The sequence below is a fragment of the Sinohyriopsis cumingii genome, chromosome 15, assembly GCF_028554795.1.
Source record: "Sinohyriopsis cumingii isolate HCF-2022 chromosome 15, ASM2855479v2, whole genome shotgun sequence".
In the NCBI taxonomy this organism is placed as follows: Eukaryota; Metazoa; Mollusca; class Bivalvia; order Unionida; family Unionidae; genus Sinohyriopsis; species Sinohyriopsis cumingii.
The window spans coordinates 34,840,077-34,864,431 of record NC_142975.1 but is presented as its reverse complement, the minus strand read 5'-3'; the positions used below and the strand labels follow the sequence as shown (position 1 = coordinate 34,864,431).

At 35.5% G+C, this 24,355-nt stretch overlaps 1 protein-coding gene across 4 annotated transcripts in view; it reads right to left on the bottom strand.

The window, feature by feature from the left end:
- LOC149781586 (calmodulin-binding transcription activator 2-like) overlaps positions 1 to 24,355 on the bottom strand; it is a 164,885-nt gene that overhangs the window by 55,412 nt on the left and 85,118 nt on the right. For all 4 annotated transcript variants that reach the window (XM_089935635.1, XM_089935633.1, XM_089935636.1 and 1 more), the window contains exons 9-15: positions 22,369 to 23,751; positions 21,823 to 21,949; positions 21,000 to 21,149; positions 20,373 to 20,461; positions 12,638 to 12,828; positions 10,802 to 10,877; positions 5,282 to 6,059 (exon numbers count right to left, since the gene is read on the bottom strand). In XM_089935635.1, the coding sequence (XP_089791761.1) occupies positions 5,282 to 6,059; positions 10,802 to 10,877; positions 12,638 to 12,828; positions 20,373 to 20,461; positions 21,000 to 21,149; positions 21,823 to 21,949; positions 22,369 to 23,751 (2,794 nt within the window). The remainder of the gene's footprint in view (positions 1 to 5,281; positions 6,060 to 10,801; positions 10,878 to 12,637; positions 12,829 to 20,372; positions 20,462 to 20,999; positions 21,150 to 21,822; positions 21,950 to 22,368; positions 23,752 to 24,355) is intronic.

Here is a 24,355-nt window from a genome sequence, read left to right as displayed (position 1 = left end):
TGTCCCGTTATCTGGAGATGCCTTTTATTCTTACTATAATAGTAAATATGGTGTAGAGTTACAGGCGAAATGAAGCTTAAAATCATGAAAGGAAAAATAGTTCCCGGTATTTGGTGTTGGAGTTGTGATTTGTATCTTATGGTAGTTAAGTACCAGCGCCATGTTATGGAAATGTATTAAGGAGATTGTTGTTGTTGCTGTTGTTGTGGGGTTTAACAACATTTTTCAGCAGACGATAGGCTATGCATGGTGGCCAGTATTAATGGTGGAGGAAGAACCCGGGAAAACCCCGGGAAGAACCACCGACCCATGAGAAGCTACTGGCAAGCTTTCTCACATACCCACATTGGCCGAATTGTAGACTTGAACTCACGCAGACAGAGGTGAGATGGCAGTGATCCGTAACGGAGAACGCTTTAGACCACTCGGCCATTCGGGGGCCCCCATGTATTAAGGAGAAACAATGCATTTGTGAGGTAGGCAGGCAATTGTGAAGTTGTGATGTAAATGTGTAGTTGTGATACTGGTGTTCATGTATTAATTAGAGGAAAATTATTATAATTTGTTTCATTTGTTCACTAAAGAAACCTCTTGTATGTAACATTATTAATGTTCTGCCTTTCGCTTAGTGAAGTCTGTTGTAAATTTAATGTTGCGTATTTGTGGACATTGACTGATTAGAAAAAAATTGATGACTGTTACCATTGGGTCCTTAGAAAAAGGGGAAAACAAAGGACTTACAGGCAGAAAGACCTGAAGCTAGCAAGAAGGAAGAACGACAGACAGAAGTAACGAAGCAGAGAGAGAGAGAGACTGTGAGAACGAATATAAAAAGGTACTAACTAAATGAGAACAGAATGTAAAATATTTGATAATTTACCTCTGAGGCAAACAAAATATATCTAATTGTTTTCTTTCACATTATTTATACCTCAGCCAGCATGCACATTTATGATACAGTGAAAAACACTAAATTTGAGTATCTTGTATTTTCAGCGTCATGACTGGTTCCATGTACAGGCACTTACAAAAGTTATTTTCATTTCCTACTGGGTCAGTCTTAACTTGTCGGTCTTACCTCTAATGCAGTTAATTGGAGGAAAGAAATGGTATTATGATTTGGTTACCATGTAGACTATTCAATACTATGCTTCTAACTACAACTGAATAAACTAACATCAATGCTGATATTTTCCAGTGTATTTTTTATCTGAATGTGCATGGCTCAGAGTTTACACATTAACCCCTGCTGCCTCAATAACTCATCATACTTTACCTCCCTCATCTCCCAAGTGCCTCGATAACATGGCTGAGTTACCTAGCTTGTATCCCAGGCGCCGAGTTTGACTGGCAGTATTTATCTAGGCTTGTATCCCGCACAATGAGTTAAATCGGTGCAAACCATTGGTTCATTTGAAGCCATTTCCTAATTATGCAGGCAGCTTAACCAATAAAAGTTTAGCTTACATAGATAGAGTGAACATTGCTGAACAATGGGGAAAAAATGGACTTTGATAGCAGCAAATAGTGAAAATATATGCATCTGAAAATGATGTAAATTGATGAAAATCAGTCACTGGGAGCAGACTTTTATTTGACAGACTCTGGCAGAGAATTTTTGGGATTTTAATCAGATGAGATTGATAGTGACATCCAAATAGCTACTGGAGATAACAGCGGTAGTGATGAGAATGAGAATGTTGAAGATGATGGAGAAGAAAATGAAAGAAGAACTGATCGATAGATCGTAAATGATAAAATACACAGGACCAACACCAGAGCCAACAATGGATTTAGACCCTGATGCAAATGAATTTCATTTTTTGGAGCTTTTTTGTCTTTTGAAGAATCATTAAATAAATGTTTGGGAAATAAATGTTGTTAGCATGAGTGTTCATAATTTAAGGTTTGTTAAGTGTTTTATTAGTTTTTACATTTTCAGTGAGAATTCTAAGGAAGAAAGGTAAGTAAAGAGCAAGGAAAATATGCCCATATGTGTATAGTATTCACAGGATGTTACGTTTACAAGAGAGATGACAAGTGGAATTTCTGTGTACATAAAATAGAATTATTTCATGTGTTAATGGTGTTAATAATTCTGTGTGAATTCATAATGGATTTTATGGATTATTCATGGCAAGAGAAGGAAATTGGCAAGAACATCATTTGTTTTCACCTTCATGCGTGAGTTTTATTTCTGCATGTAGCATTAAATTTCTACCATTATGTATGTAATTTTATTGAGAACTGCTGTGCCAAATTTCAGCTTAATTAAACGAATACAAATAAGATGATAACAAATTTATTGAAAGTAGCCCATTCTATAATAATCTGCAAGCCAAGTGCTGTCAGCAAGTCTCAGGGATACAGGCACTGGTAAGGCTAAAACTGCTCTAGGTGATCTCTGCAAGTATGCTGTAGGGGACTGCCTAGCTGTTTGGCTCAAGGGTTAATGTGTTAAATAGGAGATAAAATATACAAGCACAGATGAATTGCTAGAATCTCTTGTCCATCGTAAAAACCGTGCATAATATCTGCATGAAACCTTTTATTCAGTTTTCTTGGTTCCTGATCTAATTTGACAAAATGTTTTATGAACGTTGGACTACTCATTAATAAACATGTATATCGATACTGCTCTCTGTGTTAAAACAGAAAATATATCATATATTTTTGTCTATGTTTATATAAATGGTTTAAATCCTTCGGTCAGTAATTTTGGAAGCGAAATGCACAAGCCGACAGCACAAGTGTGAATTTTTACCGCGTAAACGGGGACGCAGTTTTCCAACTGATACACACAAGATTTTGAGTCGAGTGGGCAGTGTGTATTGTTATGTATAGCATGATGTGAAAATATACCAACAAAAAATGGGGACATGCTCTGATACACTTATTTTAAGGTTTGTATCATTAAATAAAGCCTTGGTATCCCATTTAAGCCAAAGTTACAAAACAGGGACATCCCCGTTTTGAGGTGTGTCCTAGTCTGTTGGTGTGTATTCACACTGATGTCCCCATTACAGTGCCTATTACAAATGCATGCACACACTCACACACACACACACACACACAACCCATTTATCTTGACATTCTTGGACCCATGGTAATATTGTCAACAAAAGTGGATGTTGAGAAAAGTGTTGGGGTGTGGACTAAAACAAACAAAAGTGAAATTTTTAACAGATGACCTATCATCAGAGCAAATAAACAATCAAAATTTTGATTTAATGAAAACAAAACAAAATTGAAAATACATTTGTACATTACCAGCATGCATCTGTGTTACTTTTTGTGTCATGCCAACCATAATGCATACATGTATATGAACAATCCATGAATTCAAGTATATGTCACATGTTCTTTTCATGTATCCATCACATCACTAAAGACAACACATAAGTAAAAACACTGGTCTAGGGTTTGGTCGTTCTGAAACAAATATAACCATATTGCTGAGGCTACCAAAGGGATGGGGCTATACACAGGGAAATGAAAACCTGTCAACAAGTGAAAATTTCACAAAGGCCTGTCGAGAGTAACACCTAGTTTTCATACTGACTGTGCATTTAATGTTGGTGTTGCTGATATTTATTGTTTGAGATAAAGGATGTGAATGAGAAATTATTTGCATTATAATCAGAATGGCTTCAGTTTTATCATCATTCATGTCCAGCTTGTTACATGTCATCCATGATTTCACATCAGAAATGCACCTCTCTACACCTTGGATGGTAGCATCAACTTTAGCTGGGTGATTAGATTTGTATATCTGGGTGTCATCAGCGTACAATTGGTGAGATACTGGATGATGATCTATGACACTTGAGATATATAGTGTCACACTCATACTATATATATATATATATATATATATATATATATATATATATATATATATATATATATATATATATATATATATATATAGTGTGTGTGTGTGTTTACAGTAAGTACTGATTGTACACAATACTTGCTATTCAACCTCAATAGTGCTAATTAAAAGCATAGCAAACATATAATTAATCTGTTTCATATATTCAGTCTATCTGAGATCAAAAAATAAATGAAAATCACATAATTTTCTTTCTCCATGGTGTCATGTTGTCTCTTAGCTTTCAATTTGTTGGCCACTCCTGACAAGAAACTTGTCCATATTTTATGCTGATTGAAGCTCACATCATTACAATTCACATTATCATTAATCCTGTGTCTAAACAGTCAAGAAACTGCCAGATTTGCATGTGCAATTTTTGTTTAGCAACTGCCTAACCAGCAAATATAGTAGGCAACAACAACTGTGACTGATTTAATTATTTTTAAACTGCCATAATCCTTTAGCTACATTTAGCAAACACAAGCAGCTAAGAGTGTCCATTTCATCAACAAACCAGTGAAAAAGTGTAACACCAGAGCATTGCATTCAGTGTGTCAAACTAAAGAAACCACTAGCAAATGTTGGTGTCTTGATGTAAAAAAAATTTCATGAGTCTCGTTTCTTTAAGGGCTCACCCTGAGGGCCAGTAGAATGAGTAGCACACAGATAATGTCACCTCTTCTAGATGTCAGTCATGCAACACTCAACTACAGAATTATATGGAAATAATTTGGGCATCTTGCTGTAGGTATCCATAATATAATACATGGCATTGGAAATTATACTAAATTAGATTTTAAATTTTATACACGATTATTTTAATCAGTATTTTAGAGTTCTCACAGTGGGGCTTCACATTAGTATAATGGGTTGCCAGGCATTATATTTTAGTCGTCCAGGTGCATGAACTGTATGATAAGAAATGATACATAATAAACAGTGAGATTCTAGCTGAAATATACTGCATGATAATGAGATCAAAGCCATAATTAATTATAATATAGGCAAAATGCAGGGACTATATAAATGCATTTCAAATTCAACAAAAATGCCCACCTGGGGTACATGTATGTTTCAGGGTCTGTATATTCACACTTATCATCTGAAGACTAGAAGTTTCACAAGAATTTTTTCATATCAGACATAATCTGATCTTTACTTTTATTTTCCACCATCTTCTGAGTGATCCCCACATGACAAATGCATGTGGAAAATGTAAGACAATTTTTAAAATTAACAGAATCAATTGTCTGAGTGTACAGCCAACTTTCTTGACTCTTTCATATAACACATACTCCTTTCGATATTAATGCTAAGATAGGTGGACTCAAAATGTGACCGAAACCTATCTCTAGAGGAGGTAAATCTAACCTGAAATAAAACTTGTTGTAGAATAGGGCTTACCAGATGTCTCCATCTGAATCAATAATGATCCAGCAAATGTGACAACATCTTGATTTAATGGTGTAATTCCTTCCAGACCCAGCTTCTCCAAATTAGGTGACATGTCCATCTGCATCAACATATCTGGGGAGGAGAGATCCCTACTGTGGTCCGATAACATTGGATTTGATTCTCGTGTTAGATGCTCCAGATTCATAACCAAATGTGGTTCTGAATTAGCCTCCCGAATTGGCCGCTGAAAGTCACTAGTAGTCGAATAACTAGTTGGCTCCATATCACTGGGTAAAAGGTCCATAGACAATCTCTTTTTTAACTTTGCTCTGTTGGCCCTACCTTTAATACTTTGTTCACTCTGTCTGCGTACAATCTTTTCACGTGTATTTGAGGTTGGGTTATTTATTTCAAGATTTCCCAAAATATTTTCTTTGCTTGAGCAGGCAGCTTCTGGTGGTTTAAACTGATTAATGAAGTTGGTTTCTGATGCGGGGGTTGTAACTGAAGGCTTAACACTGCCAGGTTTGCCTGGACTATTCGGCATAGTGGATCTGGAAGAGAATTCCCTTGTAGTGTTGAGCATACCTTCTCCAGAAAAGGTAGATGAACTAATGGAACAGGATGACTGAAGGTTTTCAATATGATTAGCTAGGTCATGGTGACCATGTTGCCTGGCAACAGTCAAGGGGAGAAAACCATCTCTGTTGTAAACAGTAGTTGCTACTTTGTTCCAGTGATACAAAGATAATGCGGCCTCAAAATGGCCCTTTGCACATGCCCACATCTGAAAGAAAGAAATTAAAATTTAAACTTTTGCCTGTGAGACGTGTCATTTCTAACCAATTTCCCACTGTCATGCACCATTTTCAATATTCACATGTGACTGTTATTCAAGTAATGCAAAATGTCCGCCTCTTATAAGGTCACCACTTCTGCAACAGGAATGTGACCTTGTAAGAGTGGTGTTTGTTTTACCTGGGGATCACAGAGATGTGAATAATAATTGCACAAAATGTATGAAAGGTATAACTATATTTTAAATATTTATTATTTTCATTTAAATATCACATGCATGTTGTGGAATTAAGGTGACAAAACTGTTATCATTGTCAGTTACAATAATTATGACTGTTCACCAATTGAAATGAAAAACCATCTTGTCAATAAATAGAGGGTACAAACATCTGGCTGTAACTATCATTGTCCATCTATTCTATTTTCCAGATGATGCGGAATGTATAACTGACAATGTTTATTGTACATTCCAAACATCAAATTTCTCAGCACTGATCCATCAATTCTATTACAGTGCCAAATTAATTATTTCAGGTGCTTATTGGATTATCAATGTGATGATGAGATGATATATTAGTATAATTTTTTTAAATTCATTATAAAATTTATTTATTTCTTCTTGTAGAGCTGATGGCTACGATAGATGGGTACATTTATTTTTATTGTAGACATGATCTGACCGAAGTTTAACTCAGCGTTAAGCCTAGATATATCTCCTGGGGATGCTTTCACTCTGCTAGCTTCATTTTTAAGACTAGATCAACCTTAATGTAAGAAGTCAGCATCTCAGCATGTAGAATTAACAAGACATCCTCTTACTTTCTCTAATTTCCCCAACTGAAGTGCATTTTCATCAAAAATGCACTACATCAGTTTTCCATCATTTTATTTAGTTTATTTCCCCTTTTCCTTCAAAACTGAGAAATGCAGGCTATAATGTGGGAAAACTCTAGTTCTACAGCTTGACAAATGGAACAAAATAAAATATAAATTTATATACAGTAAAACCAGATTACATTAGAAATGCACTAGCATGAACAACCACCTTTTTAACATGCCCAGTGACCATCATTGTTTTAAAACCCAGATATGTGTTCCAACACTGCTGTGAACAATTATTTTGTAAAACTAGCTATAAGCACTAATATCCTTTTGTATCATCTGTGCTAACTGTGATTGCTGGCTACTGTCTGCAGGCAGCGTGCAAGCTGTTCCAAATCATGATGCACTCAAAAATGAGGGTGAAAGTCAAGTCTGGGTAATGGTTTTATTGGATTTACAGGCAAAATTATGAGCTGCAAACCATAAACCAGGTACAATCTGTTACTGTGATGTAGTAACCTAGTCATCAAAATTACTTTTAATATTAACCATTCTGTTATTTAGGAATAAGTAGCTATGCATGCAAAGTCAGTTAAAAGGTTCGTATTGTCTGCTTATCTGTTACAAAAACCTGCATAATGCTGATGTCATAGTTAGAGGTCTTCTCGCCCTACTTTCTATGTACCACAATGGGTACAGACTTAAATAATTTGATGTCAAAGTTACAACATGTAATGACCAGGGCTGAAGAGTAATTTGTTTTTCTGTTAAAAAGTTATCTGCTTTTTCCAGATCAGTTATTTCTAAATTTCATTGTAGTGATCTGTGCTCTTTTTTTTTTTAATGATGTATATTGTTATTAAATTCCAAATACATGGAGCACAAGGTTGTACATGCCATGCACATAAATCTCATCATCTGATCATATAAGTGTGTCTATTACATCCTTTTGTTTACTGAGATCATCCATTTTGTTTTGTTTCTCTCACACCTTAGGTTTTGGCATTTGGTTGTAAAATAAATTTACTAAATAAATTGTGTGTACAACTTAATAAAGGAATAAATAAATGCTATGTTACAGTGAACTTTACAATTCAAATGTCCTAATGATAATCGAGTACATGTAAACTTTCACCCCAAGATCATGAGGCCTATAATCCATGTCATTTGAGTGCTTTACCATTTTTTTTATATAAATGCAAGTAACACTGTAACAACAACTATAAATAAATAACAGAATATATGAACAGTAATTATGGGTATTTTTCCTTCTTAAACCAAGCTAAATTCTGACTTTGAAATATGGCATCCAACACTGGCTTGTTATGAGAACACCTGCTGCAGTGGACAGGATTTGGATGTCAGATTGGCACCGTCTCCATTAAGGACCAAGCATAACTACAAATCTTCCAATGAAACCTCATGTCAATATGACAATCCTCTCAAAAACTAAAGCAACCTTTTCATGACACCTATCATGACAGCTATACTGGATATATGAATAGCACCATTGTCATTTAGGACCAACTATTGATGAAAATCATGCTGAGAGGAGTAGAGATAACACTTGTAAGATGGGCACCATGGTGGCTATATTGAAGATCAATCTAAATCATTCTGATTTAAGACCAACTAGACACCATAAGAACTTTTGTGATGAAAACCCCATGTCTAAGTGACTTTCAATTTAAGAGGAGTAGCAATAACTTAATGTTCAAGTTGACCACCATAGTGGCCATACTGAACATCAGTTCAGCAGCATTTTAATTTTGGACCAACAAGCAATTATTAGGAAGCCTTCTGATGTAAACCCCATACTGATATGACATTCTGTTTTAGAATAAGAAACAATAACAGGATTTTCAAGACAGTTGCCATGGTAGCCATACTAGATATCAGACCTGCACCATGTCCACTTAGGACAAACCGGACATCATAAGATATGGTGATAGCACAATACTGATATGACCAGCCATCTAGGAGAAGTAGAAGTAATAAGATTATCCATAATGGAAGTCAGATTGGGATGATTTTCATTTATGACCAACAAGACTTCATATGTCTTTCAGTGGAAACCCCCTGCTGATATGGTCATCCATTCAGAAGAAGCAGATAACATGGTTTTCAAGATCCACTGCAGAGGCCATCTTTGCCATCGAAGCAGAACCATTTTCATTTTGAAACCAACAGGACATCATGACTTAAATACATCATGTTGTTATTACTAGGGATGCTTAAGACAGCAGTAGTGGCAGCCATATTGGATGTGTAAGTGCCACTACTTTCATTTAGGACCAGCTAGATATTATAAAAAGTTTTGTACTAAAAGTCTCATATCAATATGACTTTTTTGTTCAAGAGAAGTTGCAATAACCATGCTTTTAAGATGGCTACTCTGGTGGCCATATTGGACATCCGATTGGCAGCATTTTCAATTAGAACCAACATAAAAAGATGTCTTCTGGTGAAAATTCCATGCCGATATGATTTTCTGTTCAATAAGATTTGCATACATATGATTCTACTAGCCAAATATACCATTTGATGGGTCATCTAAAGCACATACCATTTTAGTACTGAAATCTACCACATTCAAGTATTACAAGAATATTTAAAAACATTTAATTAAAAAACCCAAACATGGTAAGTTTACATGTTCTATTGACACATTAGAGAAACCCTGCCAGAAGCAGTACAGTGGGGACCAATATGTTCCACCAGTACAACAACCAGTGCGATGTGTAGCTCATCAATAAGATTAGAACTGATGCAGATTACCTTGATACTGGAATATGTTGAGTTTAGTGCCATAATGTATCATAAGTAACAAACGAATAAAAGGTGTATTTTTTAATTATTTATTTAAGGTCTAAATCAATCTTTTTTTTTTCTTTATTTACAATGGTGAAACCTGCCAACTGATTTTTGGATCTAAGCCATGATGAGAATGAAGTCTTCAAGGATGAGATTCAGGAATACATCATAAGCCCATGCCAGAAGCTTCATCTGTGAAGTGAACATAATTTGGAGGACTACTGAAAAGCAGTCATCAACCTTGCAAATCCAGCAACAGAAAACTGAATCTTGAAGTTCTATTTAGGCTAAGCATAGCTGTCCAGTCATTACAACATTCTAATGAAGATACAGAGAGGACATTATGCATCCTTCATGGGGGGGGGGGGGAATCTGCACTAAAGCCTGCTAAGTATGAATCCCAATAATCATGGTGAATGTCATATGTTGTCACTAGACAGTAATCTTGTGATGGGACTCTAAAATTAAAAGTCTTTGCAGTGAACTATTAGATAAATAATTATTCCTTTCCATTAATTGACAATATACTAGCTCCTATTAATTATTACAGAAACATGGCCATCAGAATCTAAATCCAATTTATGTTCAAAAATTTATATTTAATTTGTGACACAAATAAAAATACAATTATTTTGTTTTCAATCCCCCTGAAGAATGTAAAATTTATGCTGATAAATAACATCAACTGGTTCAGCAGCCAGTCTACTGATCAAAATTTGTAAATCATCTGCTCTGAGGTCCTGGTTCTGTCACATGTATGGAGTAACAATAATATTTTTCAAATGGCCAAATGGTGGCAATATTGGATGTCAAATCGGTACCATTTTCATTCTGGGTCAACTAGACCATGGAATGAATATAAGTACAAAGTTTTATGGCAATCCTCCTAGTTTAGGAAAAGTAACAAAACAAACTTATGCTGACCAACAGAGAGACAAAAGAAGAAAGACAATTACATAACTCTACTGAACTACAAATCCAATTTAACATGTACGAAAAATGTTTATATTTTTCTTCTTGAAAAAAATAATTAAAAATGAGAGTAAAAGAATAATGACACCTCGCATCCCAATTGAAATGCACCAAAATACCTACAAATGGTGTACAACCATTGTTGTCCAGTCTCTGAGCATCCACTTCATGATCCAAATGCCAACTAGGGCTCTCTGATCTGTAAATGAAAACAAAGTCACTATGAGGTACAATGTTATAACAGGTCCACCTAGGTAAAATAATGTAAGTAAACAGACTCAACAAGTACATTTTTGAATTTATTGAGGCAAATGTGATACAATGTTATTACAGGCCAGCACTGAGACAATTATGTAAATAAAATGACCCAACATGTCCGTACTAGAATTTAAACAGGTAAATTGAGCACCTTAAGACATGAATATTTATAATCTCTGAAATGATATTTGCATCCTATTAATCTTCTGTGTTGACGTATTGTGGGTATAATCTGTTTACCATGACCAACCTCAACTTATCCTTAAAAGAACTAGAATGCTTCAGTGTAATTGGTTTTACAATGTTCTTTAATTTCTAAATGGTTAAACCTGCAGGAAATTCATGTTTCATAAATTACTCCAGCAGGACTACACATGCATAATTTTGACCAGAGATTTCTTTTTTAATATTCAGATATGTTTTTGATAAAATTAGTTTCATTTTTTACATTGTGTCTTGTCACAAATGATTCTCCAATTATTTTAATAAGATGGAAAGGAAAACAAAAAGAAAAAAAAAACAGTCCACCTAATGGTCAAACAGGAAGAAGCAATATGGATATTGTTTATAAACAAACATACCTTCACTGCACAAAAAGCAATCCAGGCTATGAAAACACTGTTTCCAGTGCAAGACAGCCCCATTTATATAAAATTCACTTACACATAAAAATACCCGTTCATTATTAATAAATTTTACAACACACTTTCTCAATTTCACCATCAAATTAGGCATCAATATTATCAACACATATCCACAAAGGCTAAACTTTCTGTCTGTCTGTATGTCTGGATGGATGGATGGAACCATTTTTCTTCTTTCAGTTCCCATGATCCAGTGGCCTTTTGACTCCAAGTGCAATGGGCTTCTTTCTTAACCCAAGTAATATTCATTGCCAAGTTTTGTTTAAGCATGTGATATAGAATGAATATCACTGTGCATTTTGCATCTTTGAGGAATTTTATTCCAAGTGCTAACCATACAAAAAGTGCAGTTGATTGTGGACATCCTTTATAGCACAGACACAAAACTAGTAACCGACTGATGGATGGTAAGTGTCATAACGTAATATATTGCACTTACCCTTAAAACAGAGTCCAAATTTTTATCTACCACAGTAGTACATATTCATAAAGTTTCTTATTCCTTTCCTTTATTTCAATAGTATAAATACAGAATTACTTTATATGTACTAAATGTACATTCACTGTATAAAAGCATTCACAATATTCCAACAGTACGTTTAATGCATATAAGCTTGAAAACTGTATGGTAATAATATCAATGTACCACTCTCCTCCCAGAAGACTGTGGTCTGTAAACTCTCCCACACTAATTTCTACCACCAGTTACAATTTGGGCCCATTCTGTGCCCATATCTTTGAGCTACTCATCATTGCCAAGAGATTTCATAGTCATGAAAGGAAATATTTTATAATCTAAACAAGCCAAATGATGTGAGTGGCAGCTCTGTGAAAGACGTTTTATAAGTCCAAGCAGAGAGCATTCTGAAGAAAAAATAATAATTTGTAGCTAGTTGTAGATGGCAAAAGAAGGGCAATGATGACCCAAGAATAAAACTGCCTGTGATGTATGTCAGCATTCAACATAACACTAAATATACCTCCACTTTATGAGAACATTCATCATATACTAATAGACCTCCATTTTATAAGAGCATTCAACAAATACTAAACTTACCTCCACTGTACAAGAGTATTCACTAGCCTCTGAAAACCAAACCCTGCTGCAAGATGGAGCAATGTGAGCCCCATCGAGTCTAACTTCCTGCTGAAAGACTCATGTTTGGCCCAAGGGGCCTTCCTGATGCATTGAATGTGGTTAAATAGGAGATCCTGTAGGAGAACTGTATCTTTACAACTCTCATAGTTCTGAAAATTCAAATTATGTTTAGTTACAGTAATGACATGTGTGACATAAAATATATGCTGGACTGTTTAAGTTAAACTAAGATCTAACATGCATGTATTATTTTAGACTGAGTGCAGGATTGTGGAATTCTTGCAATTATTAGTCTCTAAATTCTGAATACTACTTGTGTGTTCTTTTATGCCATTTGTTTAAGCACTTGTGGGAAAATCTGCAAAATGCATCTTACAGGTTTTCATTCTGTTAATAAAACTAACGTATTCGAAGTTGCACAGCAAAAGTGCACTTGAGACAGTATAATGTCTGTCGTTCGTAGTCAAATTTCACAGTGACATGGATGAATACTCTTCTCTTTTTAGAAACCTGTCAACACGTACCCAGGGTACCTAATAGTTGAATTATTGGCATTTCAATGCAAGTGGACGATGACTGCTGGCTATCTATTTCTGGTTTCTACTTCAGTAAAAGCTATTTCACCTGCATCTAATATTTACAGTGTCAATTTTTAAAATTTCAACAATAAATTGAACAAATAAAAAAGAACTCTTGTATACATGTGTTCAAAAATCCAAAAATTTACATAATTATTGAGATTTTCAAAGAGGGTCATCTACATCACATCTGTAGCTTGAAAACATAGACTGGCCCATGCTAATATGGCAACCATGTTGCTGAAGAAACTCACTTTTGATTCGAAACGCCAAGTTGACAGTGTTTGGGACACCCTGGCTACAATCAGGTTAGAACTTATAAATGAATGTTGTTGTTGTAGTTGTTGTGGGGTTTAATGCCATTTTTCAGCACATGATGGGCTATGCATGGTGGCCAGTATTAATGGTGGAGGAAGAACCTGGGAAGAACCACCGACCCACAAGAAGCACCTGGCAATCTTTCTCACATATCCACATTGGCCGAATCCTAGACTCGAACCCGCGCAGACAGAGGTGAGATGGCAATGATCCATAACGAAGAGTGCTTTAGACCACTCAGCCACTCAGGGCCCCCCCATAAATCAATGAATGAAAAGACTAAGTTTGTGATTTTTATATCTTTCATGCCATCTGTTTTTCAAACCAGTAGAGGGATACAAACAAATGGGATGGTGTGAGGATACTACAGACCACAACAATTTGCTAAATGTGTATATATATATATATATATATATATATATATATATATATATATATATAATGATCAATTTATATATTTACTATGTGCGTGAGGGAAAAAAGTGCTAGGCTTGGCAGCAAAAAATGGGGGTGGTCGGCCAACCAGAAACACATTTTTCTTCTGGCCTCAGACAATGATACATACTGAATGTCATAGCAGATGACATCAGGTAATGATATATATTGGACACTTAATTTAAAAAATGCATGAACTTAAATTCAGGTTTGTAAACATTTAATACAACTTCCCTTTGATTGGGTACCTGGGTAACCAATCATTAGGACCAAAAGGTACCCAGTAGAAGTTTTCTAAAATTTTGACAGCTTTAGTATGGTCATCACCTGATGTTATGGAAGTAAAATTATACAAAGGCACAAAAAAGCAGTGCTTGTTTCATTGGTCATTATGTGTCCAGAGGAATCTAGATAATTTTCCATAGACTGGTACAATGACATATTTTCCAAAATAAACTTTATCTGCATGGAAGTAGTGAATAGTCTAAATACTAGCTAGAGGGATATCATTTATTATCAATACTCACTGACCGCCTGAGTACTTCATAGCACCTATACTGAAATACTTAATGTGTACATGGGAAAGATCATTTCTTTTTACTTTCTTTGCCCCACTGAAATTCTGTGTGAATTTAGTTGGATGACAATGGGATAGATTCTCCCCATGTTATCCTAGGTAGCAAACCAGTCACAGGCTAGTAAATTGTTGGAGTATTATTAGTAAAATATTGAATACAAAAATATAGCTGGGTGATGGGAATAAAACTAATTTAATGATATAATACTTGCCTGTTGCTACTGTGTAGTTTACTCTTTTCTGGATGAGAAATACTCTCAAATATATGAGAATTCTGATAAAGATTTCTGGTCTAACCCAAGAATATGGCCCATATGTACTAACCATCATTCTCTTTCAGGACATAACCTTAAATCTAGTGGAACATCAGTGCAGACCTGAAGAAGGGAATCTTTAAACAGCAACAGCTAAGTCTTGCATAATTATTCCCACCCAAAACATTTTGATGTCAGTGCTACAGAACCTGTTGCTTTTGTGTAGATGAAGTTATGAATCCCACAAGCTGGTGAAAGAAAATACAAGGAATACTCACCATTGCTAAGGAATTGTAGACTAATGTTGGTCCACTTTGTGCTACTATTATGGGACTCAAAGAGAATATGCCTTTCGTGAGCCAATGTGAGAAGAAAGTTGTGTGCGATTGCCAAAATGTGGCTTTCAACATATACTCCAGAGATGAATGAATAAGACCTGCCCATTAGGTAGCAATGAGTTGAACCGTAGATTTTCTTACTCTGTGATGTATCTACATGGTCATTCTGATGGTTGGAAAGGTATAAGCAAATCAACAATCCTATTTCTGGCTGAAAGCAGCCATTGCCCAGGCCCTCTGGTCAGAGACCGGTAAACACAGAAGTCTAAACAGGCAATTAACTACTGACTGGAGCAGAGTCCATTCTGTAATGACAAACTTTCCCCTCTTGGTCAGTTTATTGTGGATTTAATGCCATATTTCAGCACATGATAGTCTAGCTATACATCTTCGGTTTCCATCGTGTCAGATGATGATGCTATACATAGTAGTCAGTATATTTGGTGAAGAACCAGAGAAGTCCACCCCCACCCCTGAGAAGAAACACCAACCCATGGGAAGTTACTGGCAAGTTTACTTACATATCCAAATTAGCCCAGCTGAAACTCAAACCCCACATGGATGGATGGACATGAGATGTCAGTGATTTATAATGGCAAGCACCTTAGACCACTTGGCCACCTAGGGACCATCTTCCTGGTTAGACTGTCTGCCAAAATATTCCTTTGCTAGCAATGTGGCAAACTCATAGGGTTATCCCTTCTGCAGAGATGCTCCCATGATTTTAATCATAAGGGGGTATTTTACATCCTTGACACAAAAACAAGTAGGGAGTTGAATAAAAATGAGTGGGAGGATTAAATAATGATCATAGTTCAATATTTACATAACACTTCAATATCCATCTCTCTTTCTTCCTGAGCCACTATGTAAATAATAACTTGTAGATGATCTTGCCTCTAGTTGCATAAGCATTAATATGTTCATTGTTTCTCAGCTTATTCTGTTTCTTGTCTTCATATGAATAGTGTTCTTAAAAACAAAATTGCCAAAATTACTAAGATCAGCCAGTAATTGCCAAACTAAATTGTCATCTAAAGATGAACAACATTGGAAACCTGCCATTTTGGGTCTTTCAAATATTTTCACAAAGACATCAGCCATACTAATACTGAATAGTAAGATGAAAAAGTTAGCAAAAGACACCATAGTAAGATGCTAATAACAATGAAACAATAATAAGGAAGACAACCCTAAACAGACTTTCAAGGCTGATTGTTGTTGTTGTTGTTGTAGGTTTAATGCCATTTTTCAGCACAAGATAGGCTATACATGGGGGCCAGTATTAATCGTGGAGGAAGAACCAGGAAAACCCCGGAAAGAACCACCGACCCACGAGAAGCTACTGGCAAGCTTTCTCACATAACCACATTAGCCAAATCCAAGACTCGAACCAATGCAGACAGAGGTGAGATGGCAGTGATCCATAACGGTGAGCGCTTTAAACCACTCGGCCACTCGGGGCCCCAAGGTGCTTGATGATTAAACACATAAAGGAAGGAAAAACTGGTTTGCAACTTCTTTCCATTGAATAAAAATAGCAAGTCAGATTAAATGGAACATAAATTTTGATAAATCATTATTATATTAGAACAATAAAACAGAAGCAACATGAGACAGCAGATCAAAATGGCAATAACATTTATGCTCATGCCCTTTGATAAGGAAGCTCAATGCAAGACTAAGAAGAAGAAAAAAAAGCTAAAAACATGGGACGAGTAATTTCAAACAGGAATACAACTTGATCTAAGGATAATTTCCCAAAACAAAAATAATGCATGTAATAAAAATGGTCAATTTGTGAAGTGCAACTTTAAGCTACTGTAATTTTCTCTTTGATGTATTTTAAACCAACCAAATATTGGATGGAGTTGAAAAATAAATCAAGGTAAGTGCACATGGGCCAGGGTCATAGGTTGGATATAGATCTTTCTCATATGTCACCCTATGGGGGGGGGGGACAAATTTTCATCATACAGTTCAAGTTGTTTTCTCTAAGGAAAATGAAAAAGATTTGCATAAGCAACAAATTATGTTTTACAGATATTAAAATGCTCAACATTTCTATGTACATCAGAAAGATTGGTTCTGTTTGGATGAGTGATGCTTTATTTATAAAAGCTTCAGGGAATCATATTTGTTTAAGTCCAATTAGGGATGCTTTGCCATTTATTCAAATCTGAAGGTTTGCAAATGCACATATATAATAAACGTCAAGCATGTCAAACTGTAATTGGTCTGTTCATATGTTAACAAGCCTTCATGCAAAACAAATGAGGATTTCATCCAATGCCTCTTGACAAGGTTTCCACTATAGGTTTCTATTCATAGGATAATTTCTACATTTGAATTATGAATTAGCATATCAAACTAGTACCATATACAAACTGTTTAATACTATTTCATTTCCAATTAAATTGCTATTTCCTTATAACTTCTTGCTGATTCCTAAACCCCTTCATTTGCATTTTATTTCGAACTGTTTATGTACCATTTCTGACAAGTCTAAACATTCTACCTGCCTCTACAATATTTAATGCATGCAGTTTCATCCTACTTGCAAACAATTCCTAATGGTTTCATCATTGCACAGTTTAGTCTTTGTACCATTTGTGACAATTAACCTAACACAGACAACTTTGTACTATTTCACCTTTTACAAGATATGTTGCAAATACTACATCTGACAAGGACTTTTCTTCTACTGTCTGCAAATCCACTCTTATTAACATTAAAATTTTCACACCACATTTATTCAATGTCCTCAGCAAACTTGATCCTATTCAAGGTGTCAGTCCATATCTCCAAAAATTAAAGTCTTTGGAATAAAGTAAATGGCTATTCAACTTGAATTTTTGAGGATCAAATTTTGCATCCCCAGCGGTGGGAGGAAATATTGTCTGTCCATAACACTCTGCAACAAAGCTGCAAGTTGGAAATTCATAAAATTATGATACATACCATACTTTCTTACAAGTAAAGTCCAATTGCAAACAACACAGATTCTAATCTGCTACCACATAATGCACTGGCACATTAGGTCTGTGTTGTTTGTTCCACTCACTACTTCTGACATGTAGATAAATTTACTCATCAAAAATTAAAATACAAATGGTTGTTCAAAGGTTTAATAATAATACAGTTTAACTGTAATCTATTTAATCTTTCACAACAGACTCTGGTTAGACTTTGGTTAAACTTATTATTAAACTTTTTAACGACGATTATTATTTAATTAAAAAAGTCAATGCACATACATGATGATGCTGACATATGCTTAATTATGTAAGCAAAAACCCAGTGAAGGGACTGACAATGTATGGCTCAAAATGAATCTCCTTGAATCCATCACAAGACTGTTTCTTCTTTATAACTGCAGGTGTTGAAACTATATCTGATATTCTCCAGCATGATCAAGATTTTCAAGATGGCAATAACAGCAGCCATAACAGGTGTAAGGAAATCATTTTCATTTTAAGCCAACTAGACACCATAAGAATTATGGTACAAGCCGCATGCTGTTATACTTTCAAATTGATTTTTGAGTTGGTTATCACAGTGGCCATACTTCATATCAGGTCTGTGCCAATTTCATTTGGGACCAATCAGACACCATAAAAATACTTCTGGTAAAATATGTCAATATGACTATCTGCATGGTGGCCAAGTGTTTAGATAGTCTGCCTCGGATTCGGGCGGTCGCAGGTTAGATATATGGCCAAATCATACCAAAGACTTACAAAACTGGTACTAACTGCTCCCTCACTAGGCACTCTGAATTATGATGTCAATGTTAGGACTGGTTGGCCTGGTATCAGGATAATGTGACTGGCTGGGACATGATGCTACATGTTGGCGGCATGATGCCCCAGTGCTAGACATCACTATAAACTGCCACACTGCAGACATTGTAGCAATATGACTGAAAAATTGTTAAATCTATGTTAAAAGTCCTTATCACACAGACACTCTTTCTGTCTTTGATTATAAATATGTCCATACATGGTAGCTGCCATCTTTGTTTTGACCACTGTAGTCGAATGATGCCCATTTTTCTTTTGACCTGTCTTCAGATAAGTAAACCATGACAAAAATATTCATATGAATAATGAAAAATATATCAGTTTAATGTATATTGTCCTTCAACTTTCTGTGATCAATAGCTCTGTAATATATTTCGTACTAATCTACATGTAAACTACAGTAGACATACAGGTTACAGGGAAGCCAATTTTTTCAATTATTTACAAGTTGTAGTTTACAACAGTCATTAAATCCTTAATATGAAATGGATTAATAAATAAAAATAGACTATTTCAGTTACATGTCAAAATAACAATTTTCAACAGTGAAAAGGTAAACCCTCTAAAGATGGTATCTTTAAATTTGAAAGTTCTTAAAATACATCTATTTCAGGCATTCCTAAAATTGAATGGAGCTATAAAGGAGTACGTGTTTAAATAACTATAATAATACTTTAAGTTCAGTTAATTATGATACTTCTCACATAAAGTATATCAAGAGCTTATGCTTACAGAATAGTGAGGTCCTGCTGAATTTTGTTACAGTCTGGGTTATTACCAACACTGAGGTACAGAGCTGTATCATCTGCAAATGGTCTTAATTTTGAAGAAAAGTTTTCTGATAGGTCGGTCATTGATGTATTGCACAACAGGACATCAAGATTTTCAATATTTCATATCAGATACCCAATTGGCATTAATTTTATTTAGGCCGAATTAGATCTTGGTACAAATGTGTGCAGGTAAATTTTCATGGCAATCCTCCAAGTAATTTTGGAGTAGTATCGATAAAAATCTTCTGCTAGCAAAAAGATGGATGAAAGACAACAGATGGATGACAGGTGATGGATGATGGACAACAGGACATCCCAAAAGCTCTTTTGATCTATGACATGTACAGCTAAATGTTAACAGCATGTTCATGAAACACAGATGCCCAACCACAGTGCCTGAAAACTGACCTAAATGCTAAATATAACCAAGGTTTGGTGGGCAAACAGAAGAAGAACAGAGGTACAGGCAAACTGATGGAAAAACAAAGGTAATACTATATGTCCCTACAAATGTTGCGATGACTTCCCATTAACCCTTTTTAAATCTGGAACAAGCACAAACATATCCATTCAATTCTGTAGTATCTAAGAATGTATGTGAGAAAAAATTTTTTAACCTGTGCAAAGATAAGCTTGGGCCCAGATAAGATTAAAGCCTTTTCAGTTAGCTCTATCTTTTTGATCAGGAGATTCCTCAACTGGTCATCTGAAATATAAAGTGAAAATTGTTCAATATCAATTAATTTCCACTTTACAGTGTTCTGTAAACCACTTCTATTTGTAAGACAATAAGTTTCATGGATTTTGTGACTGCTACATACAATGAATTTCTAAAGCCTCCCACACTACTATGAAAGAGTCATATCCAAACATGTATGTACTAGAAATGTCTTTTTGTCCCCAAAAGCCTCCCATACCAATATGAAAGAATCATGTCCAAAACTGTATGTACCAAAATGTCATTTTTTCCCCAAACTATAAATGATACCATCAGCAACAACAAAATAATTCACAATATATATTAAGGGCATATGCCAGCATATTTTCAAATCAATTTGCAACCTGAAGTGCTAGGATGATTTTCTTGCTTTTCACTTCAAAAGTAGGGAAACTGTCCTGCTGAATACCTGATGATGGCACCATTCAAGAAGTTGTTGCTGATGATTGTTCATTACAAGTCTGGATTACAAATGTTCTCCAATAATAATTTAAAAAATGGAAGAACCAGTCTACTTATCACTTACCCGAGATGGAGAACCAGTCCTTTCTTTCTGAAGCTGCCATATCTATGATGTTGGTGATTTTAGGATTTTCTTTGTACTCAAAAGCTACCATGTTTGAAAGCACACTGCCATCACAAGCTATCTGAAGTGTCACAAGTCCAGGCTCATGTGCTGAAAGTAAAAATTTATTCTAATCATATCAACTAGAATTCTTACTGACCTGAGGTTCACAAAATAATCCCAGCTCCCTGGCAAGATTCAGTAATATTGGGCAATAATAACTGAATCTTGGATATTAAGTCACTGTGATCTAGTTTTGGTGTGCAACCTATGTTTGCAAAAAGATATATCCATATTATAATTTTGATGACCATGGAGAAATGTAGTAGAGTAACACTAAGGATTGTTTTCAAAAAATGTTAAATTAACATTAGAAAGGTCACACCAATTCAACTGAGGTATGCAGTAAACAATTGTCCCAAGATGCATTGCAAGTTTAGTGTCAATAGGTGAGCAAGAATGACAGAAAGACACAAATTATGGGATACAGTTAATTCTGAATAATGTCTGCTCAAAATGTCGGTGGACAGAAGTGGTGGTGTATTGGCAGGCTCATTCATGAAGGACCTTTGCTATCGTTATTTGGTGATCATGTGGCCATGAGTAACAACAATGATGTATTTTATGGCTTTGAAGTGTAATCCACAACAATAACTTACCTGAATGTTCACATGATGGATACAAATCTTATTTGCAAAACTATGTAGATTACTTGCGTCTTTTATCTCTTGAACGTTATATAAACATTACAGTTCAAAACTTAAAAGCTAAAAATTAAACCTACCAGGAACAAAACATCTGAGCACACCTGGCTGCACCAGAGTACAACCCACAACCTTGCCGTCCAAAAGAACAGAATATGTAGAACTAGTCGAATACCATGGACCTGTCACCAAAATTTTTGTTTGTCCCTGAAAATGAAACAAGTATTTAAAATCTGTGCTGGGCTGGAAAAAAATTAAACAATTAATTAAAAACAATATACCTGTTTTAAAAATAATGCCGTAACCTCACTGATGAGATGACATCAGACCTGATGATTAAAAAATCCTGCTTATAAAGAAGTATTAATTTAATGACACTCAGAGGCTTTCGGACAATTATATGGATAAACTCCCCTGACTCAAAGCTCTCTAACCCCTAAATACCAGATTCTGATTTCCGATATACAATTTGGGCCATTTTGTTTGTCGGCATTTTTTGTTCAAGCTTCTAGCTCATAAACAGTCTTCCAAGTTACTAATGAAAGGTATGAATTTGAAAAAATAATTCTGGTGACCTATGCCTGTTATAGTGTGAATGGATATTTCTCTGGATATAATGAACTTACCTCTGTATATGACCAATCTGGTGTAAAATCTGTTATCACAGCCATATTATTCACAGCCTTCATTTGGTGTGGTGAAGAATCTGTGTTGCACTGATATGATGGAGATGACATATTTCCTACTGTGGTCACAGTTGCCCTGCCTGCAGGGCAACATCCTTGTTCCCCCAAGCTAACTGGAGATATTCCCTGTGACACAGCTGACTGGTGGCAGGATATCTGCCCCCTATCACTATGGCTTTGTGTTACTGTTGGAACATTATCTATTGAATTGCAGTTGCTAAACACAATATTGTCCATTGTGTTGCTATTACTTAAAACATGCTGAGATCCATCTTGATTAGTATTCACATCGGAATTTGCCGTATTCAAATCACCACAGATCTTTTCAATGTCTGGGAGCTCAAGACTACATAAATTGTCTAAATTCAAATCGGAAGGTGAAAGACTCGCATGAAGGCCTTCCAAACTATCCTCCAAAGAACATACACTTTGGAAACTGTCAGATGCAATATCGGTTTGATCACAATTAACTGCCGACATGGGATTCATCTGAAAGCTAGCCCCATTGCTGGTTGGAATGTTCTGGGAAAGGTGTGTAAAGTCAGGTAAAGAAATATTACAAGCACTTCTATGACCCGTATTGTCAACAACTGGCATTATAACTGGATTTCCATTGCACAAGTGTGGCATGCTAACAGGTATCGAAGTTACTGCTGATGCCATGTTGACACCATTAAAATGGGTAGATGTACATGCTGGCTGAATCTGTACTTGAGAACCGTCATCCTTATAATTTGGGGTATTATGCATGTGCGAATCAAGCTTCATGTCAGAGGTTGAGAAAACAGGATGACCAGTCACAATTTGGCTAGTGACCTGGTGACAGCCAACTAACTGCGTGTTGGAACTATTTGAACATGATGATAACTGAGCAAGAGACAATGTCTTGGTTAAAACGGACACTTGTGCCGTAGTCATTTGTCCATTGATTGGAATAAATTGATCATAATTTGAGATACTACCAAGATTCAACATAAGAGGAGTCTGCCTCAAATCACCAACAGGACCTGCCTGTTCGGAACTTTGCAGTACCAGCAAATTTGAACTTGATCCTTGAGGCAAAGTTTGGTTATTTTGGCCCACGGGTCCACTTCCATTTTGACAACCTTGCTGAAGTATTGACAACAAATTACATGTGATGGCTGGCTGACTGCCATCTTGTTTTATCTGACTGGTTGTATAGTGATGCTGGGGATCCTTAACACACTTGGAGTGTGGACAGACTTTATCATAATCTGAGCTGCAGCTTCCACCTGAGGTCCTCTTGCCATCTGGATTTTCTATCAGCTGTTGAAGCAGTGCTGATATCATCTCCTCAACTTGCTGTGGACAATAGTACAATAATAATAATAATAATAATAATAATAATAATAATAACAATACTACTAATAATAATAATTGTTACTAAATATATCTCATTATATTAACTGTCATTATTGTCATCATCATCATCATCATCATCACCAACATAACATCACTGTATAATTTTCATCATCAACACAATCAATACCTTCCTATATCTTATCATCACTGCCAGCAACAATGACAGAAACTTAACTCATGTAGACATAGACAGAATCAGTATAAATTTGAAAACCTGAAGGTTTACATTTTTAAAGTTTCTTCTTGAAATTGTTATGTTTGTCCATTCATCAAAATGTCCATCTGCATTATTTTTGCATTTAAGACAGTTTTCTGGCACTGTGATGGGGCATCTGAGGTCCATGAACCAGTTTTGACTTGTTCTAGTTTTAGGTTTTTAGAGTAGCAAAGGTTACAAGGACCAAAAGCTTCGATTCAACAAGCAATGCTGAGTGCTGATGTTTTCATTACTGAGACACTTCTGTACTTAATTTAAAAGTTACTCATGGCTGAAGAATAGTTCAAAATGGTCTCCTCCCTTCACTAATGTTGTTGAACTGATACA